General features: G+C 36.7%; 1 protein-coding gene across 1 annotated transcript in view; it reads left to right on the top strand.

Moving 5' to 3' along the window:
• Positions 1 to 15,010, top strand: part of SCFD1 (sec1 family domain containing 1) — a 130,361-nt gene that overhangs the window by 79,287 nt on the left and 36,064 nt on the right. Inside the window, exons 16-17 of the mRNA XM_059057225.2 lie at positions 6,219 to 6,289; positions 9,268 to 9,347. Of these exons, the coding sequence (XP_058913208.2) occupies positions 6,219 to 6,289; positions 9,268 to 9,347 (151 nt within the window). The remainder of the gene's footprint in view (positions 1 to 6,218; positions 6,290 to 9,267; positions 9,348 to 15,010) is intronic.

Below are 15,010 nucleotides of genomic sequence, written 5' to 3'. Positions count from 1 at the left end.
AGATTTTTAATCACAGTCTCAATTCCAGTGCTTGTGATTGGTCTGTTCATATTTTCTATTTCTTCTTGGTTCAGTCTCGGAAGGCTGTGCTTTTCTAAGAATTTGTCCATTTTTCCACGTTGTTCATTTTATTGGCATAGAGTTGCTTGTAATAATCTCGTGATCCTTTGTATTTCTGCAATGTCAATTGTTACCTCTCCTTTTTCATTTCTAATTGTATTGATTTGAGTCCTCTCCTTTTTTTTCTTGATGAGTCTGGCTAATGGTTTGTCAACTTTATCTTCTCAAAGAACCAGCTTTTAGTTTTATTCATCTTTGCTATGGTTTCCTTCATTTCTTTTTCATTTATTTCTGATCTGATCTTTATGATTTGTTTCCTTCTGCTAACTTTGGGGATTTTTTGTTCTTTCTCTAATTGCTTTCGGTGTAAGGTTAGGTTGTTTATTTGAGATGTTTCTTGTTTCTCTAGGTAGGATTGTATTGCTATAAACTTCCCTCTTAGAACTGCTTTTGCTGCAGCTGCATCCCATAGATTTTGGGTCATCGTGTTTTCATTGTCATTTGTTTCTAGGTATTTTTTGATTTCCTCTTTGATTTCTTCAGTGATCTCTTGGTTATTTACTAGTGTATTGTTTAGCCTGATGTGTTTGTATAGTTTACAGTTTTTTTCCTATAATTGATATCTAGTCTCATAGCATTGTGGTCAGAAAAGATACTTGAGACAATTTCATTTTTCTCAAATTTACCAAGCCTTGATTTGTGACCCAAGATATGATCTATCCTGGAGAATGTTCCATGAGCACTTGAGAAGAAAGTGTTGTTTTTGGATGGAATGTCCTATAAATATCAATGAAGTCCATTTTGTTTAATGTATCATTTAAAGCTTTTGTTTCCTTATTTATTTTCACTTTGGATGATCTGTCCATTGGAGAAAGTGGGGTGTTAAAATCCCATACTATGATTGTGTTACTGTCGATTTCCCCTTTTATGGCTATTAGCATTTGCCTTATGTATTGAGGTGCTCTTATGTTGGGTGCATAAATATTTCCATTTCTTATATCTTCTTCTTGGATTGATCATTATATAGTGTCCTTTGTCTCTTGTAATCGTCTTTAAAGTCTATTTTGTCTGATATGAGAATTGCTACTCCAGCTTTCTTTTGATTTCCATTTGCATAGAATATCTTTTTCCATCCCCTCACTTTCAGTCTGTAGGTGTCCCTAGGTCTGAAGTGGGTGTCTTGTAGACAGTATATGTACGAGTCTTGTTTTTGTATACATTCAGCCAGTCTGTATCTTTTGGTTGGAGCATTTAATCTAGTTAAATATAAGGTAGTTATCGATATTTATGTTCCTATTACCATTTTCTTAATAGTTTTTGGTTTGTTATTGTAGGTCTTTTCCTTCTCTTGTGTTTCCTGCCTAGAGAAGTTCCTTTAGCATTTGTTGTACAGCTGGTTTGGTGGTGCAGAATTCTCTTATCTTTTGCTTGTCTGTAAAGGTTTTAATTTCTCTGTCGAATCTGAATGAGATCCTTGTTTGATAGAGTAATCTTGGTTGTAGGTTTTTCCCATTCTTCACTTTAAATATGTCCTGCCACTCCCTTCTGGCTTGCAGAGTTTCTGCTGCAAGTTCAGCTGTTAACCTTATGGGGATTCCCTTGTATGTTATTTGTTGCTTTTCCCTTGCTGCTTTTAATATTTTTTTGGTACTTAATTTTTGATAGTTTCACTAATATGTGTCTTAGCGTGTTTCTCCTTGGATTTATCCTGTATCGGACTCTCTGTGCTTCCTGGACTTGATTGACTATTTACTTTCCCATATTAGGGAAGTTTTCAGCTATAATCTCTTCAAATATTGTCTCATTCCCTTTGTTTTTCACTTCTTCTTCTGGAACCCCTATAATTCAAATATTGGTGTGTTTAATGTTGTCCCAGAGGTCTCTGATATTGTCCTCAATTCTTTTCATTCTTATTTTCTTTACTCTGCTTTGTAGTAGTTATTTCCACTATTTTATCTTCCAGGTCACTTATCCGTTCTTCTGCCTCAGTTATTCTGCTATTGATTCCTTCTAGAGAAATTTTAATTGTATTTGTTGTGTTGTTCACCATTGTTTGTTTGCACTTTAGTTTTTACAGGTCATTGTTAAATGTTTCTTGTAACTTCTCCATTCTATTTCCAAGATTTTAGATCATCTTTACAGTCATTATTCTGAATTCTTTTTCAGGTAGACTGCCTATTTCCTCTTCGTTTGTTAGTTGTGGTGGGTTTTTGCATTGCTCTTTCATCTGCTGTGTGTTTCTCTGTCTTCTCATTTTGCTTAACTTACTGTGTTTGGGGTCTCCTTTTCGCAGGCTGCCGGTTCGTAGTTACTGTTATTTTTGGTCTCTGCCCCTAGTGGCTAAGGTTGGTTCAGTGGGTTGTGTAGGCTTCCTGGTGGAGAGGACTAGTGCCTGTGTTCTGGTGGATGAAGCTGGATCTTGTCTTTCTAGTCAGCAGGACCACGTCCGGTGATGTGTTTTGGGTTGTCTTTGACCTTATTATGATTTTAGGCAGCCTCTCTGCTAATGGGTGGGGTTGTGTTCCTATCTTGCTAGTTGTTTGGCATAGGGTGTCCAGCACTGTAGCTTGCTGGTCGTTGAGTGGAGCTGTGTCTTCGTGTTGAGATGGAGATCTCTGGGAGAGCTTTCGCTGTTTGATATTACATGGAGCTCAGAGGCCTCTGGTGGGCCAGTGTCCTAAACTCAGCTCTCCCACCTCAGAGGACCAGGCCTGACACCCCACCAGAGCACCAAGACCCTGTCAGCCGCACGGCATGTGGCAGGCGAAGTAATGGTCCCCCAAAGACACGGACATCCAAATCCCTGGAACCGCCTGGCTGGTGTGTGGCCGTGGGGACCTGGAGCTGCCGGAGGGACAGGGCAGTGGCCTGAGGTGCACAGGGTGATCTGGTGTCCTTGGGGTCAGAGTCGGGCCATCTGCACCACCCGTGCTGCCCCGTGCACCAGGGACTCCGCCTGGGCTTGACAGGCGTCTGCACCCCAGATTCATGTCTGAGGCCCCTGGGAATTCACTTTTAGAGAAACTCTGTAGACAGTACCTTTATATTTATATTTATCTAAATATATGTTTGTTAGATTTTCTTAAAACAAGATATAACTATTTGTACTTAGAAAATATAATCTAATCATTGTTTTCAATCATAATGATCATAAGATCTTCATAGGGTTTTAGCCACTAAAATTCTCTAAACTTTACAGGCTTGATAATTTCAGAAGAGTTTTCAATTCGAATCTCAGCTCTTTTGAAAAATGAATAAAAAGCATATAAACTATTTAGCTTATATTTTACATACAAGCTCTTCAAGTAAATAATAGTGTTTTTTGAGTTATAGTTTTGATATGACCTTAGATTTTATATCATGTTGGAAAGTAAGGTTAAAATTTTTTTGACTTGTTTGTAATTAAAGGGTTGTAGTCATAAAAACTGAGAAGCCATAGTATTTCTCACGCTTTTAAAAAGTTAGATGTGGGGAGAACATACCATTTTGAAGATATGTGTACTTTACAATTAAAAATATGAAAAATACATCTAAGTCCATCACTTCAGAGCTATTCCTTGTTATTTACAATAAGTTTTGAGTAAAGTTGAAACAATTAAGTGTGTTGATTTTAAAAAGCAATCAGAATCTTTCTTTTTCCTTTCCCTTACTTTCTCAAACCATTTATTATTATAGACATTAAGTAGAGCAGAGCAAGGTAAGCATTCATGCAAAGTAGCAGTGTAGTACCACTTTAGCCTAGAACAAGATGTCAGAACCTGAGCAGGATGAGAAGGGCATCCACATATCCAGTAGAGGGAGAGTTGGTAATCCAGCATGAAGTGTCAAAGTCCAAGTGAAGTGAGTGGAGTGTCCACATGTGGGAGCAGTTCCGCACAGGGTATAAGAGTTCTATCAGATTAAGGAGGGTGACCCTGCATAGGACAAACCAAACATTGGCTCAGGTGGGGTGAGAATTATAGCCAGGCACGTGGGTGGGTCAATTGAAGAGAATCAGAGCCCAAGTGGAGGAGACATCGTCCATGTAGGCAAGGGGACAGTGGCAGAGATAAGATATTTGTTACATACAGGGGACTGGATAAGTAAGTAAATATATCGGGTAATAAAAAGGGAGCCAGGTTTCCCACTATCAGAAATAGAAGTTATAACTATGGAAAAGAAGAAAACTAGAATGAACCCTAGTAATATTGGATTGGAATTGGAGGTGCTGATGTAGACTTGGTGTTTTTGTTAAATACTTGCCAAATAGAGAAATAAACATAGATAAGTGTGTGTGTGTGTACACATATATATGTATTACCTAACTCTGCCAACTGAGCAGGGCTAGAAGCAACAGTTCCCCAGTAGTAAAAATTTTAGCCCTATATATTCCACTTTCTACTAGGACTCATTGGAGTATGGTTGATTCCAGGGAGAGAAAGTACAAAATGAGCCTGAAACATTTTCTTGTGTCAGAAAGCAAGAAAAGTACTTAAAACATGATGGAACATGTCCAAAGGACCCAGACGTCAGCTTGAAGAGGCTATGCTCTGTGCTGTGGATATTAAAAGCACCAGCAGGAACCCACAGGCCCCTAAAACTCTGAGGGACGGGAACCTTTCTCTTGTATCTTAGGAGCCATTGTCCCAAGAGCCTACAGCAAGCCCCGCTCCTCTTTTTCTTTTTGTCCTCTAACTGTTTTATCATAGTTTCAGGAAATACACAGTGGAGCAGGGTACCTAAAGCCAAAGCTTTCTGGCTGGAGCACTAAAAAGGGAAGGCCAAAGAAACTACAAAGTACCAGGGAGATTGCAGAAGGAAGGAGCTCAGGAAAGCAACCCCATAAAGTTGTTTATGAATTCCTGGGCTCACCTCTGAGTTGTGCATGCATGAATCTGATCCTAAACAGCATTCCAAAGACTGAGAGGTGAAGGACTAGATGACCTCCAAGTTCCCATATTGGCTGCTAGGCAGTGGGACAGTTCCCAGTAGCACTGCAAACATTTTAAAAATAGAATCCATGATGGAAACGGCTCACAGAGGCTGGTAGGAGCTTTGGTCTGAACCCATCGAGGCTAATTACCTGCTAAAACAAAAATATCAGCTTTCTCCTAGGATTTAAACAAAACCCTGAATCCAGTATATCTAAAATACAGTATTTATTTGTAAGCATGAGAATGTTGGAGAACCTGTCATTGATCTTTATTACCAGTCTTTGTCATATTTAGGGAGTGAGATTAATTTGAAGATAGAAAATCAGTGGGTCATCAGTCAATATGTTTCAAAAAGATTATTCTTGTTTTTATTCTATAATAAAGTATAACAATTCTGAGTTCTTACGTATTGGGACACACTTTGAAGTGAGAGTGCATATGGGTATTTGTTGAATAGTGAAACTGAGTTACCCATGACCAGTGCCTTATCACTTTGCATTGAAGTACACCCAGTAACTGAGGGGGAAATAAAAGGATTCTCTGGACAGTCTCGGGCTTTGGATAATAGGAGTAGCAGCTCAAAGGATGCACTGCAAGCAAGAAATTTCTCTGAAATCTTTTGTTTTGTCTTAAAATTTCAGGCAGATAATAATCTGCATAATACAATGGTGTTTATTATACTGTAGACATATGGTTTTTCCAAATCTTCATAGACCCTTCAGAAAGGGGAGAAATGTATATTTAGTGGCTCCAATTTCAAAAGTATGACCTTAGGCTCAGTTAGATTATTTTAGCCAGCAGGTTTTCATAACCCAGTACCTAAGGGGACCATGCAGCTGGTTTCCCAGGATAGTCCCATTTATATACCAGTTGTCCTTACATACTTATTACTAGCCTCCCCCTTTTCATCTCAAAAGTGTACTATTTTAGAATTGTATGATTATCCTGCCTACCCTTTTTTGAGTTTAGATATGAAACATAAATCACAACACTATAGACAGTTTGGAAAATAGAATAGAGATGCTTCCATAGCTCATCCCTGTAATCCTATAGTATTTAATCTTTTTCCATATCTGTGTTTTACATGGTTGTAATTTAGTGCCTATAACGTTAAATCATTTGAATCAAGAACCTTAGTTTGTCTTGTCACATTTATGTATGCCTTGAGTTTATAGTGTTGACTATAATACATAACAACCAGAATTATGAAAGTCTTTTTTTCCTTATCTATTTTCCCCTTTGTAGCAGGAACTCCAGAAGATAAAATGAGGCTGTTTCTTATCTATTACATAAGTGCACAGCAAGCACCTTCTGAGGTATGTCCTCTGTTTTCAGTTATTGGGAGGAAGGGAGAATACTTGCTTGTTTCAGAAAATAGAAGTAAAAAATCACTGTAACCAAATACTTCATTCCTTCCTTTAAAAGAAAAACAATTTCTTAAGGCTAGTTCTATTTACTGCTGAATATTATAGCAGTATTTATTGTCACCAAGAGAACTATTTACTCATGAAATATCTCACCACTTTTAAGTTGTTAGAATATGAACTGAATTCGTGACCAAAATTCTTATTTCTGGAAAATAACTATTCTAAACTAAGTTAACCAAGTTTGCTCTGCCTTTTGAAAGATTGATCTTATTATTTCTCATGATGTGATGATCCTAGAAGTTCCATTTCTTTAAGCTATAGCCACTAATACTTATTTTCCTTACAAGGAATTTAGCTTTAACCTAAAGTAAAAGTTTGGTAATATTTTGCAGTTGTTTTAAAACTAATGTCCAGGGACTTCCCTGGTGGCGTAGTGGTTAAGAATCCGCCTGCCAGTGCAGGGGGATATGGGGTTTGATCCTTGGCCCAGGATGATCCCACGTGCCGTGGAGCAACTAAGCCCGTGCACCACCACTACTGAGCCTACGCTCTAGAGCCCGCAAGCCACAACTACTGAGCCCTCAACTACTGAAGCCCGTGTGCCTAGAGCCCATGCTCCGCAACAAGAGAAGCCACCACAATGAGAAGTGCCCGCACCACAACGAAGAGTAGCCCCCCTCACCGCAACTAGAGAAAGCCCACGTGCAGCAACGAAGACCCAATGCAGCCAAAAATAAACAAACAAACAAACAAAAAACCAAAGACTAATGTCCATTATAGAATATAGAGAAGTCACTTGGAGGAAAATATCTAAATTTCCAAAAGTTATATAAATATTGTATCAATAATTTCCTAAGATTAAACTTCAGATTCACATGTATCATTTGATCCATATAAAAATAAGGTTGAGAGACTGTATTGCAGTAAAAAAGCTACTTTTTATATCAGAATAAATTTCTAAGAATGATTGGAAAATAATCTATCTTCCTTTCTGGATTTTTTTCTCACTGGAAGAGTAGATTGTGGGATATTTTGTTGTTTTCTTTTTTCTGTAATAAGCCATCAATTGCTTTTGAGGAAAAAAAAAAATTTAAGTATGTAGAGGTAATACTGTGAAGGAAAGCAGTGATTTTGCTATCAGTCTTGTTGCTGGGTTAGGGACCTGTTAACTCTTTCTAATGTTAACTTCGTATAATTTTACTGGATGAGCAACTAGCATAAGGAACTTGGGAATGACACCTAGAATGATATGGCTGTTGTAAATGCCTTTCCTTTGCTGGTAGCAATTATTTTTCTAATGTCGGTAGATTGTAAGGCTTCTTTTTGTTTGTCATGTTAAAACAGCAAAGTAAACCCAGTATTTGCTTTAGGTCAATTCTGCTTTTTCCTAAGAATACATTTCTTGACTTTTAATTCAGTAAGAAAGTTCAGTAGTCCCCCCTTATCCAAGGGAGATATGTTCCAGGACCCCCAGTGGATGCCTGAAACCATAGAGAGTACCAAACGCCCCTCCCATTACCATATATACTGTTTTTTTCTATACATACATACCTATGATAAAGTTTAATTTATAAATTAGGCACAGTAAGAGATTAACAACAATAACTAATAATAAAATAGAATAATTATAACAATATGCTACAATAAAAGTTATGTGAATGTGGACTCTTTCTCTCAAAATATATTGTACTGTAGTCATCCTTCCTATGATGATGATGTGAGCTGATAAAATGCCTGCATGATGAGATGAAGTGAGGTGAATGACACAGGCATGGTGATGTAGCATTAGGCTACTATTGACCTTCTGACTGAAGGAGAATCATCTGCTTCAGATGATCCTGTGTCATCAAGCCATGATGGTGTCGATTGTTAGATGTCAGGAGCAGATCATGTCAATGGTTGGGGCAGGACTGATCAGGAAAGCACAAGTTTTCATCACATTACTCAAAACGGCACACAATATGAATTGTTTATTTCTGGGAATTTCCATTTAGTATTTTCAGACCTCAGTTGATCACAGTAACTGAAACCATGGAAAGTAAAACTGAAGGGAGGGGATTACTCTATAGTTTTCTTTCTAGAAACATCTCTGTCATTAATGGGAGTGTTCCTTTAAGGGATTCTAATAGCCTATTTATATTTTCTTAGGAATATATGATTTTAAAACTTAATGCAGTTTCCCTTAATTTGACCACATTATTTTATTTCATTTATTTTTGGTAAGAATTATGTCTTTTCATAAGTTTAAGTGGTCATTAAGTGGTTTGATGCAAATTTTGACTACTGATGTAATAGCCCCCAAAATGCAAAGTAGTGAACATCTCTGATTTGATGGTGAGCTTAAAAGTTTCTTTCTTTTAAATTTTTATAATGGAGTACTGTGATGATAGGCTCCCGTGACATATACAAATTCAACTAGACTTTCCTCATTAGGAAATTTAAAAAGAGTAAGAAAGAAAACTATTTAAAAAGTGTAGGACACCTGCTGTTCAGTTAATAAATTTGGACCTCTGCAGTGAATATGAGATGGGATGAACTGAATCTGCAGGTCCCCTAAGTCAACGTCATTCCCCTCATGTTTCCAATTTTGGAATATTCTTGATCAAGCCAGATCTTTCATTTAATGCTTATCCCAAGGACACGCAATCTATGTCAACAGTGGAGGAAAAACTGACTCTGTTGGGCTTACTGAGGGATGAAAAAATACTGTACTTTATAGGTGATTTGGGAGCCTGTCAAAGGTAATTTTCATTATATGTGACTTTTATCTCAGAAGCTCATTTGGGTACTCCCTTAAGATACCACTCCACTCTACTTAGGTGCTCATGCCTTTAGTCTAACTTTCTGATTAATCCAATGACAACAAACAAAATGATCTCTTTCATGAAAGTAAAATTTTTTGTCATATGATTCTTTTCTTATTTCAGGCTGATTTGGAGCAATACAAAAAAGCTTTAACTGATGCTGGATGCAACCTTAATCCCTTACAATATATCAAACAGTGGAAGTAAGTTTTATTTTATTCTTCATTTCTTTCTTACTATTTAAGAGAGTACAATGGAAGTTGAGTTCCCAAGAAAATGGGAATGTTACTAAGAAAACTGAACAGTTCTTAGTATTTTTTTTTATTCAATGGCATAAATATTTCCTTATCTCCCCCACCCTTTCCACAACTTTATATAAAATAGTGATGGCTTTCTTTCCTAGACATATTTTTTCCTATATTTTCTTCAAAGATGTGAGATGAGAAAGTCAAAGACTGAAATGTTGTGGATCAGATGTCTCAAAAACATTTTTTAAATGTTTTAATTTCACTAATAATCAGAGAAATGCAGATTAATATAATGCAAAGATTTAGAAAATACTGTGTCAAGGATCCAGGAAAATTAACTGATGCATTTATACTCTACTATTAGAAATATAAATTGTCAAAATTTTGCTGGCTGATATAAAAAGATTTTTAAAAGAATAGCTTTGACCAAGCACTTCTCTTAAGAATTAATCCCGAAGAAGAAATTGGAGTTGTAAAATCTTAGAAGTGATTGTAATAATCAAATTTTGAAAATCTACCTGAATGTCAAGGATTGAAATTATGTCATTTCCACAGGAATGCAACTGAGTCATCAAAAATCATGTGGTGGAAGGCTTATTTTAATGACCATTAAGAAATGGCCATGTTATGTTACAAAGTGAAATATAGTTTAATATTCAATGATTTGTTTGATAAATAACTTCCTTTGTCTCAGTGACTAGGGTCTCTTCTAGACATTAAGAATACAATAGTGGGGCTTCCCTGGTGTCGCAGTGGTTAAGAATCTGCCTGCCAATGCATGGGACATGGGTTCGAGCCCTGGCCTGGGAAGATCCCACATGCTGCGGAGCAACTAAGCCAATGTGCCACAACTACTGAGGCCACATGCCACAACTGCTGAAGCCCATGCGCCTAGAGCCCGTGCTCTGCAAAAAGAGAAGCCACTGCAATGAGAAGCCCATGCACCACAGCAAAGAGTAGCCCCTGCTCACCACGACCAGAGAAAGCCCATGCACAGCAACAAAGACCCAACGCAGCCAAAAATATAAATAAATTAGGGCTTCCCTGGTGGCGCAGTGGTTGAGAGTCCGCCTGCCAACGTGGGGGACGCGTGTTCGTGCCCCGGTCTGGGAGGATCCCACATGCCGCGGAGTGGCTGGGCCCGTGAGCCATGGCTGCTGAGCCTGCGCGGCTGGAGCCTGTGCTCCACAATGGGAGAGGCCACAGCAGTGAGAGGCCCGCGTACCACAAAATAAATAAATTTAAAAATAAATAAAATGTATTTTAAAAAGAATACAATAGTAAACATGCTATGGAAGGCTCCTACTTTCACTGAATTTGCATTTGTGTTGAGGGAACAATAAGTCAACAAATAAGCAAACAAATGATCAGAGTTCTGTTAAACCACATTCACCATATTAAGTGATATAAAGAAAATAAAACTAAGTGATAAGATCTTAATTTGTTGGAGTATTAGCTAAATTTGTTGAGGAGATCAGGGTAAGCCTCTGGGTAGGTAACACTTGAGCCAAAACTTAGATGACATTTTTTACATTATGATCCCTATTATCTATTCATTTATCCATCCATTTGTGTGTGTGTGTGTGTATGGACATACACATATAGACATATAACTGCATAGCTAAAATTCTGTTCACTTAAATGCTAATAGTGGGTAACTCCAAGTAGTAGAATTTTTTTCCTTTTGGGTTCTTTTCTTTATTTCCAAATTTACTACAACAGTATCTTCAGATTATTTCTTAAAATAATTTTTTTTTAAGACTAGAGGATGGAATATGCTTCTGATCTCACATGTATCAAAAACATATGCATAGAAGAGAAATACACCAAATTGTTAACAGGGGATATCTCTGAGTTGTGAGTTTATGATTGCATTCTATTATCTATATTTCTGTTTGTTTTTCTTCCAATTTGCTTTTATTTCACTGTTTTCTTTTTTGGGGGAATTTTATTTTATTTATTTTTTATACAGCAGGTTCTTATTAGTTATCTGTTTTTTACATATGAGTATATATATGTCAATCCCAATCTCCCAATTCATCCCACCACCACCACAACCCCCCACCACTTTCCCCCTTTGGTGTCCATACGTTTGTTCTCTACATCTGTGTCTCTGTTTCTACCCTGCAAACCAGTTCATCTGTACCATTTTTCTAGGTTCCACATATGCATTAATATACGATATTTGTTTTTCTCTTTCTGACTTCACTCTGTATGACAGTCTCTAGATCCATCCACGTCTCTGCAAATAACTCAATTTCGTTCCTTTTTGTGGCTGAGTAATATTCCATTGTATATATGTACCACATCTTCTTTATCCATTCATCTGTCAGTGGACATGTAGGTTGCTTCCATGACCTGGCTGTTGTAAATAGAGCTGCAATGAACATTGGGGTGCATGTATCTTTTTGAATTATGGTTTTCTCTGGGTATATGCCCAGTAATGGGATTGCTGGGTCATACGGTAATTCTATTTTTAGTTTTTTAAGGAATCTCCATACTGTTCTCCATAGTGGCTGTATCAATTTACATTGCCACCAACAGTGCAAGAGGGTTCCCTTTTCTCCACACCCTCTCCAGCATTTGTTGTTTGTAGATTTTCAGATGATGCCCATTCTAACTGGTGTGAGGTGATACCTCATTGTAGTTTTGATTTGCATTTCTCTACTAGTGATGTTGAGCAGCTTTTCCTGTGCTTCTGGCCATCTCTGTGTCTTCTCTAGAGAAATGTCTATTTAGGTCTTCTGCCCATTTTTTGATTGGGTTGTTTGTTTTTTTAATACTGAGCTGCATGAGCTGTTTATATGTTTTAGAGATTAATCTACTGTCCATTGATTCTTTTGCAAATATTTTCTCCCATTCTGAGGGTTGTCTTTTCATCTTGTTTGTAGTTTCCTTTGCTTTGCAAAAGCTTTTAAGTTTCATTAGGTCCCATTTTTTAATTTTTGTTTTTATTTCCATTACTCAAGGAGGTGGATCCAAAAAGATCTTGCTGTGATTTATGTCAAAGAGTGTTCTTCTTCTTCCTATGTTTCCCTCTAAGAGTTTTATAGTGTCTGGACTTACCTTTAGGGATCTAATCATTTTGAGTTTATTTTTGTGTATGGTGTTAGGGAATGTTCTAATTTCATTCTTTTACATGTAGCTGTCCATTTTTCCCAGCACCACTTATTGAAGAGACTGTCTTTTCTACATTGTATATCCTTGCCTCCTTTGTCATAGATTAGTTGACCATAGGTGCATGGGTTTATCTCTGGGCTTTCTATCCTATTCCATTGATCTATATTTCTGATTTTGTGCCAGTACCATATTGTCTTGATTACTGTAGCTTTGTAGTATAGTCTGAAGTCAGGGAGTCTGATTTCTCCAGCTCCATTTTTTTCCCTCAAGACTGCTTTGGCTATTTGGGGTCTTTTGTGTCTCCACACAAATTTTAAGATTTTTTGTTCCAGTTCTGTAAAAAATGCCGCTGGTAATTTGATAGGGACTGCATTGAATCTGTAGATTGCTTTGGGTAGTATAGTCATTTTCACAGTATTGATTATTCCAATCCAAGAACATGGTATATCTCCATCTGTTTGTATCATCTTTCATTTCTTTTATCAGTGTCTTATGGTCTTCTGAGTATAGGTCTGTTACCTCCTTAGGTAGGTTTATTCCTAGGTATTTTATTCTTTTTGTTGCAATGGTGAATGGGATTGTTTCCTTATTTCTCTTTTTGATCTTTTGTTGTTAGTGCATAGGAATGCAAGACATTTCTGTGCATTAATTTTGTATCCTGCAACTTTACCAAATTCGTTGATTAGCTCCTGTACTTTTCCGGTGGCATCTTTAGGATTCTCTATGTATAGTATCATGTCATCTGCAAAGAGTGACAGTTTTACTTCTTCTTTTCCAATTTATATTCCTTTTATTTCTTTTTCTTCTTTGATTGCCATGGCTAAAACTTCCTAGATTATATTGAATAATAGTGGTGAGAGTGGACATCCTTGTCTTGTTCCTGATCTTAGAGGAAATGCTTTCAGTTTTTCACCATTGAGAATGATGTTGGCTGTGGGTTTGTCATATATGGCTTTTATTATGTTGAGGCAGGTTCCCTCTATGCCCACTTTCTGGAGAGTTTTTATCATAAATGGGTGTTGAATTTTGTCAAAAGCTTTTCTGCATCTATTGAGATCATATGGTTTTTCCTCCTTCAATTTGTTAATATGTTGTATCACATTGATTGATTTGCGTATATTGAAGAATCCTTGCATTCCTGGCATAAATCCCACTTGACCATGGTGTATGATCCTTTTCATATGTTGTTGGATTCTGTTTGCTAGTATTTTGTTGAGGATTTTTGCATCTATATTCATCAGTGATATAGGTCTGTAATTTTCATTTTTTGTAGTATCTGTCTGGTTTTTGTATCAGGTTGATGGTTACCTCATAGAATGAGTTTGGGAGTATTCTCTCCTCTGCAATTTTTGGTAAAGTTTGAGAAGGATGGGTGTTAGCTCTTCTCTAAATGTTTGATAGAATTCCCTGTGAAGCCATCTGGTCCTGGACTTTCGTTTGTTGAAAGATTTTTAATCACAGTTTCAATTTCATTACTTGTGATTGGTCTGTTCATATTTTCTGTTTCTTCCTGGTTCAGTCTTGGAAGGTTATACCTTTCTAAGAATTTGTCCATTTCTTCCAGGTTGTCCATTTTATTGTAATAGAGTTCCTTGTAGTAGTGTTTTATGATGCTTTGTATTTCTGCAGTGTCCGTTGTAACTTCTTCTTTTCATTTCTAATTTTATTGATTTGAGTCATCTCCCTCTTTTTCTTGATGAGTGGCTAAAGGTTCATCAATTTTGTTTATCTTCTCAAAGAACCAGCTTTTAGTTTTATTTATTTTTGCTCTTGTTTTCTTTGTTTCTATTTCATTTATTTCTGCTCTGATCTTTATGATTTCATTCCTTCTACTAACTTTGGGTTTTGTTTGTTCTTCTTCTAGTTCCTTTAATTATAAGGTTAGATTGTTTATTTGAGATTTTTCTTGTATTTTGAGGAAGGCTTGTATTGCTATAAACTTCCCTCTTAGAACTGCTTTTGTTGCATCCCATAGGTTTTTCATCATTGTGTTTTCATTGTAATTTGTCTCTAGGTATTTTTTTATTTCCTTTTTGATGTATTCAGTGATCTCCTGGTTATTTAATAGCATACTGTTTAGCCTCCATGTGTTTGTGTTTTTTACAGTTTTTTCTCTGTAATTGATTTCTAATCTCATAGCGTTGTGTCAGAAAAGATGCTTGATATGATTTCAATTTTCTTATATTTACTGAGGCTTGATTTGTAACCCAAGATAGTATCTATCTTGTCGAATGTTCCATTTGTACTTGAGAAGAAAGTGTAATCTGCTGTTTTTGGATGGAATGCCCTTTAAATATCAATTAAATCTATCTGGTCTATTGTGTCATTTAAAGCTTGTGTTTCCTCATTAATTTTCTGTCTGGATGATCTGTCCATTGGTGTAAGTGAGCTGTTAAAGTCCCCCACTATTATTGTGTTACTATCAATTTCCTATTTTATAGCTGTCAGCAGTTGTCTTATGTATTGAGGTGCTCCTATGTTGGGTGCTTATATATTTA

The sequence above is a fragment of the Kogia breviceps genome, chromosome 3 (assembly GCF_026419965.1).
Source record: "Kogia breviceps isolate mKogBre1 chromosome 3, mKogBre1 haplotype 1, whole genome shotgun sequence".
In the NCBI taxonomy this organism is placed as follows: domain Eukaryota; kingdom Metazoa; phylum Chordata; class Mammalia; order Artiodactyla; family Physeteridae; genus Kogia; species Kogia breviceps.
The sequence above is the reverse complement of the archived record's forward strand: the minus strand, read 5'-3'. Positions and strand labels throughout refer to the sequence as shown.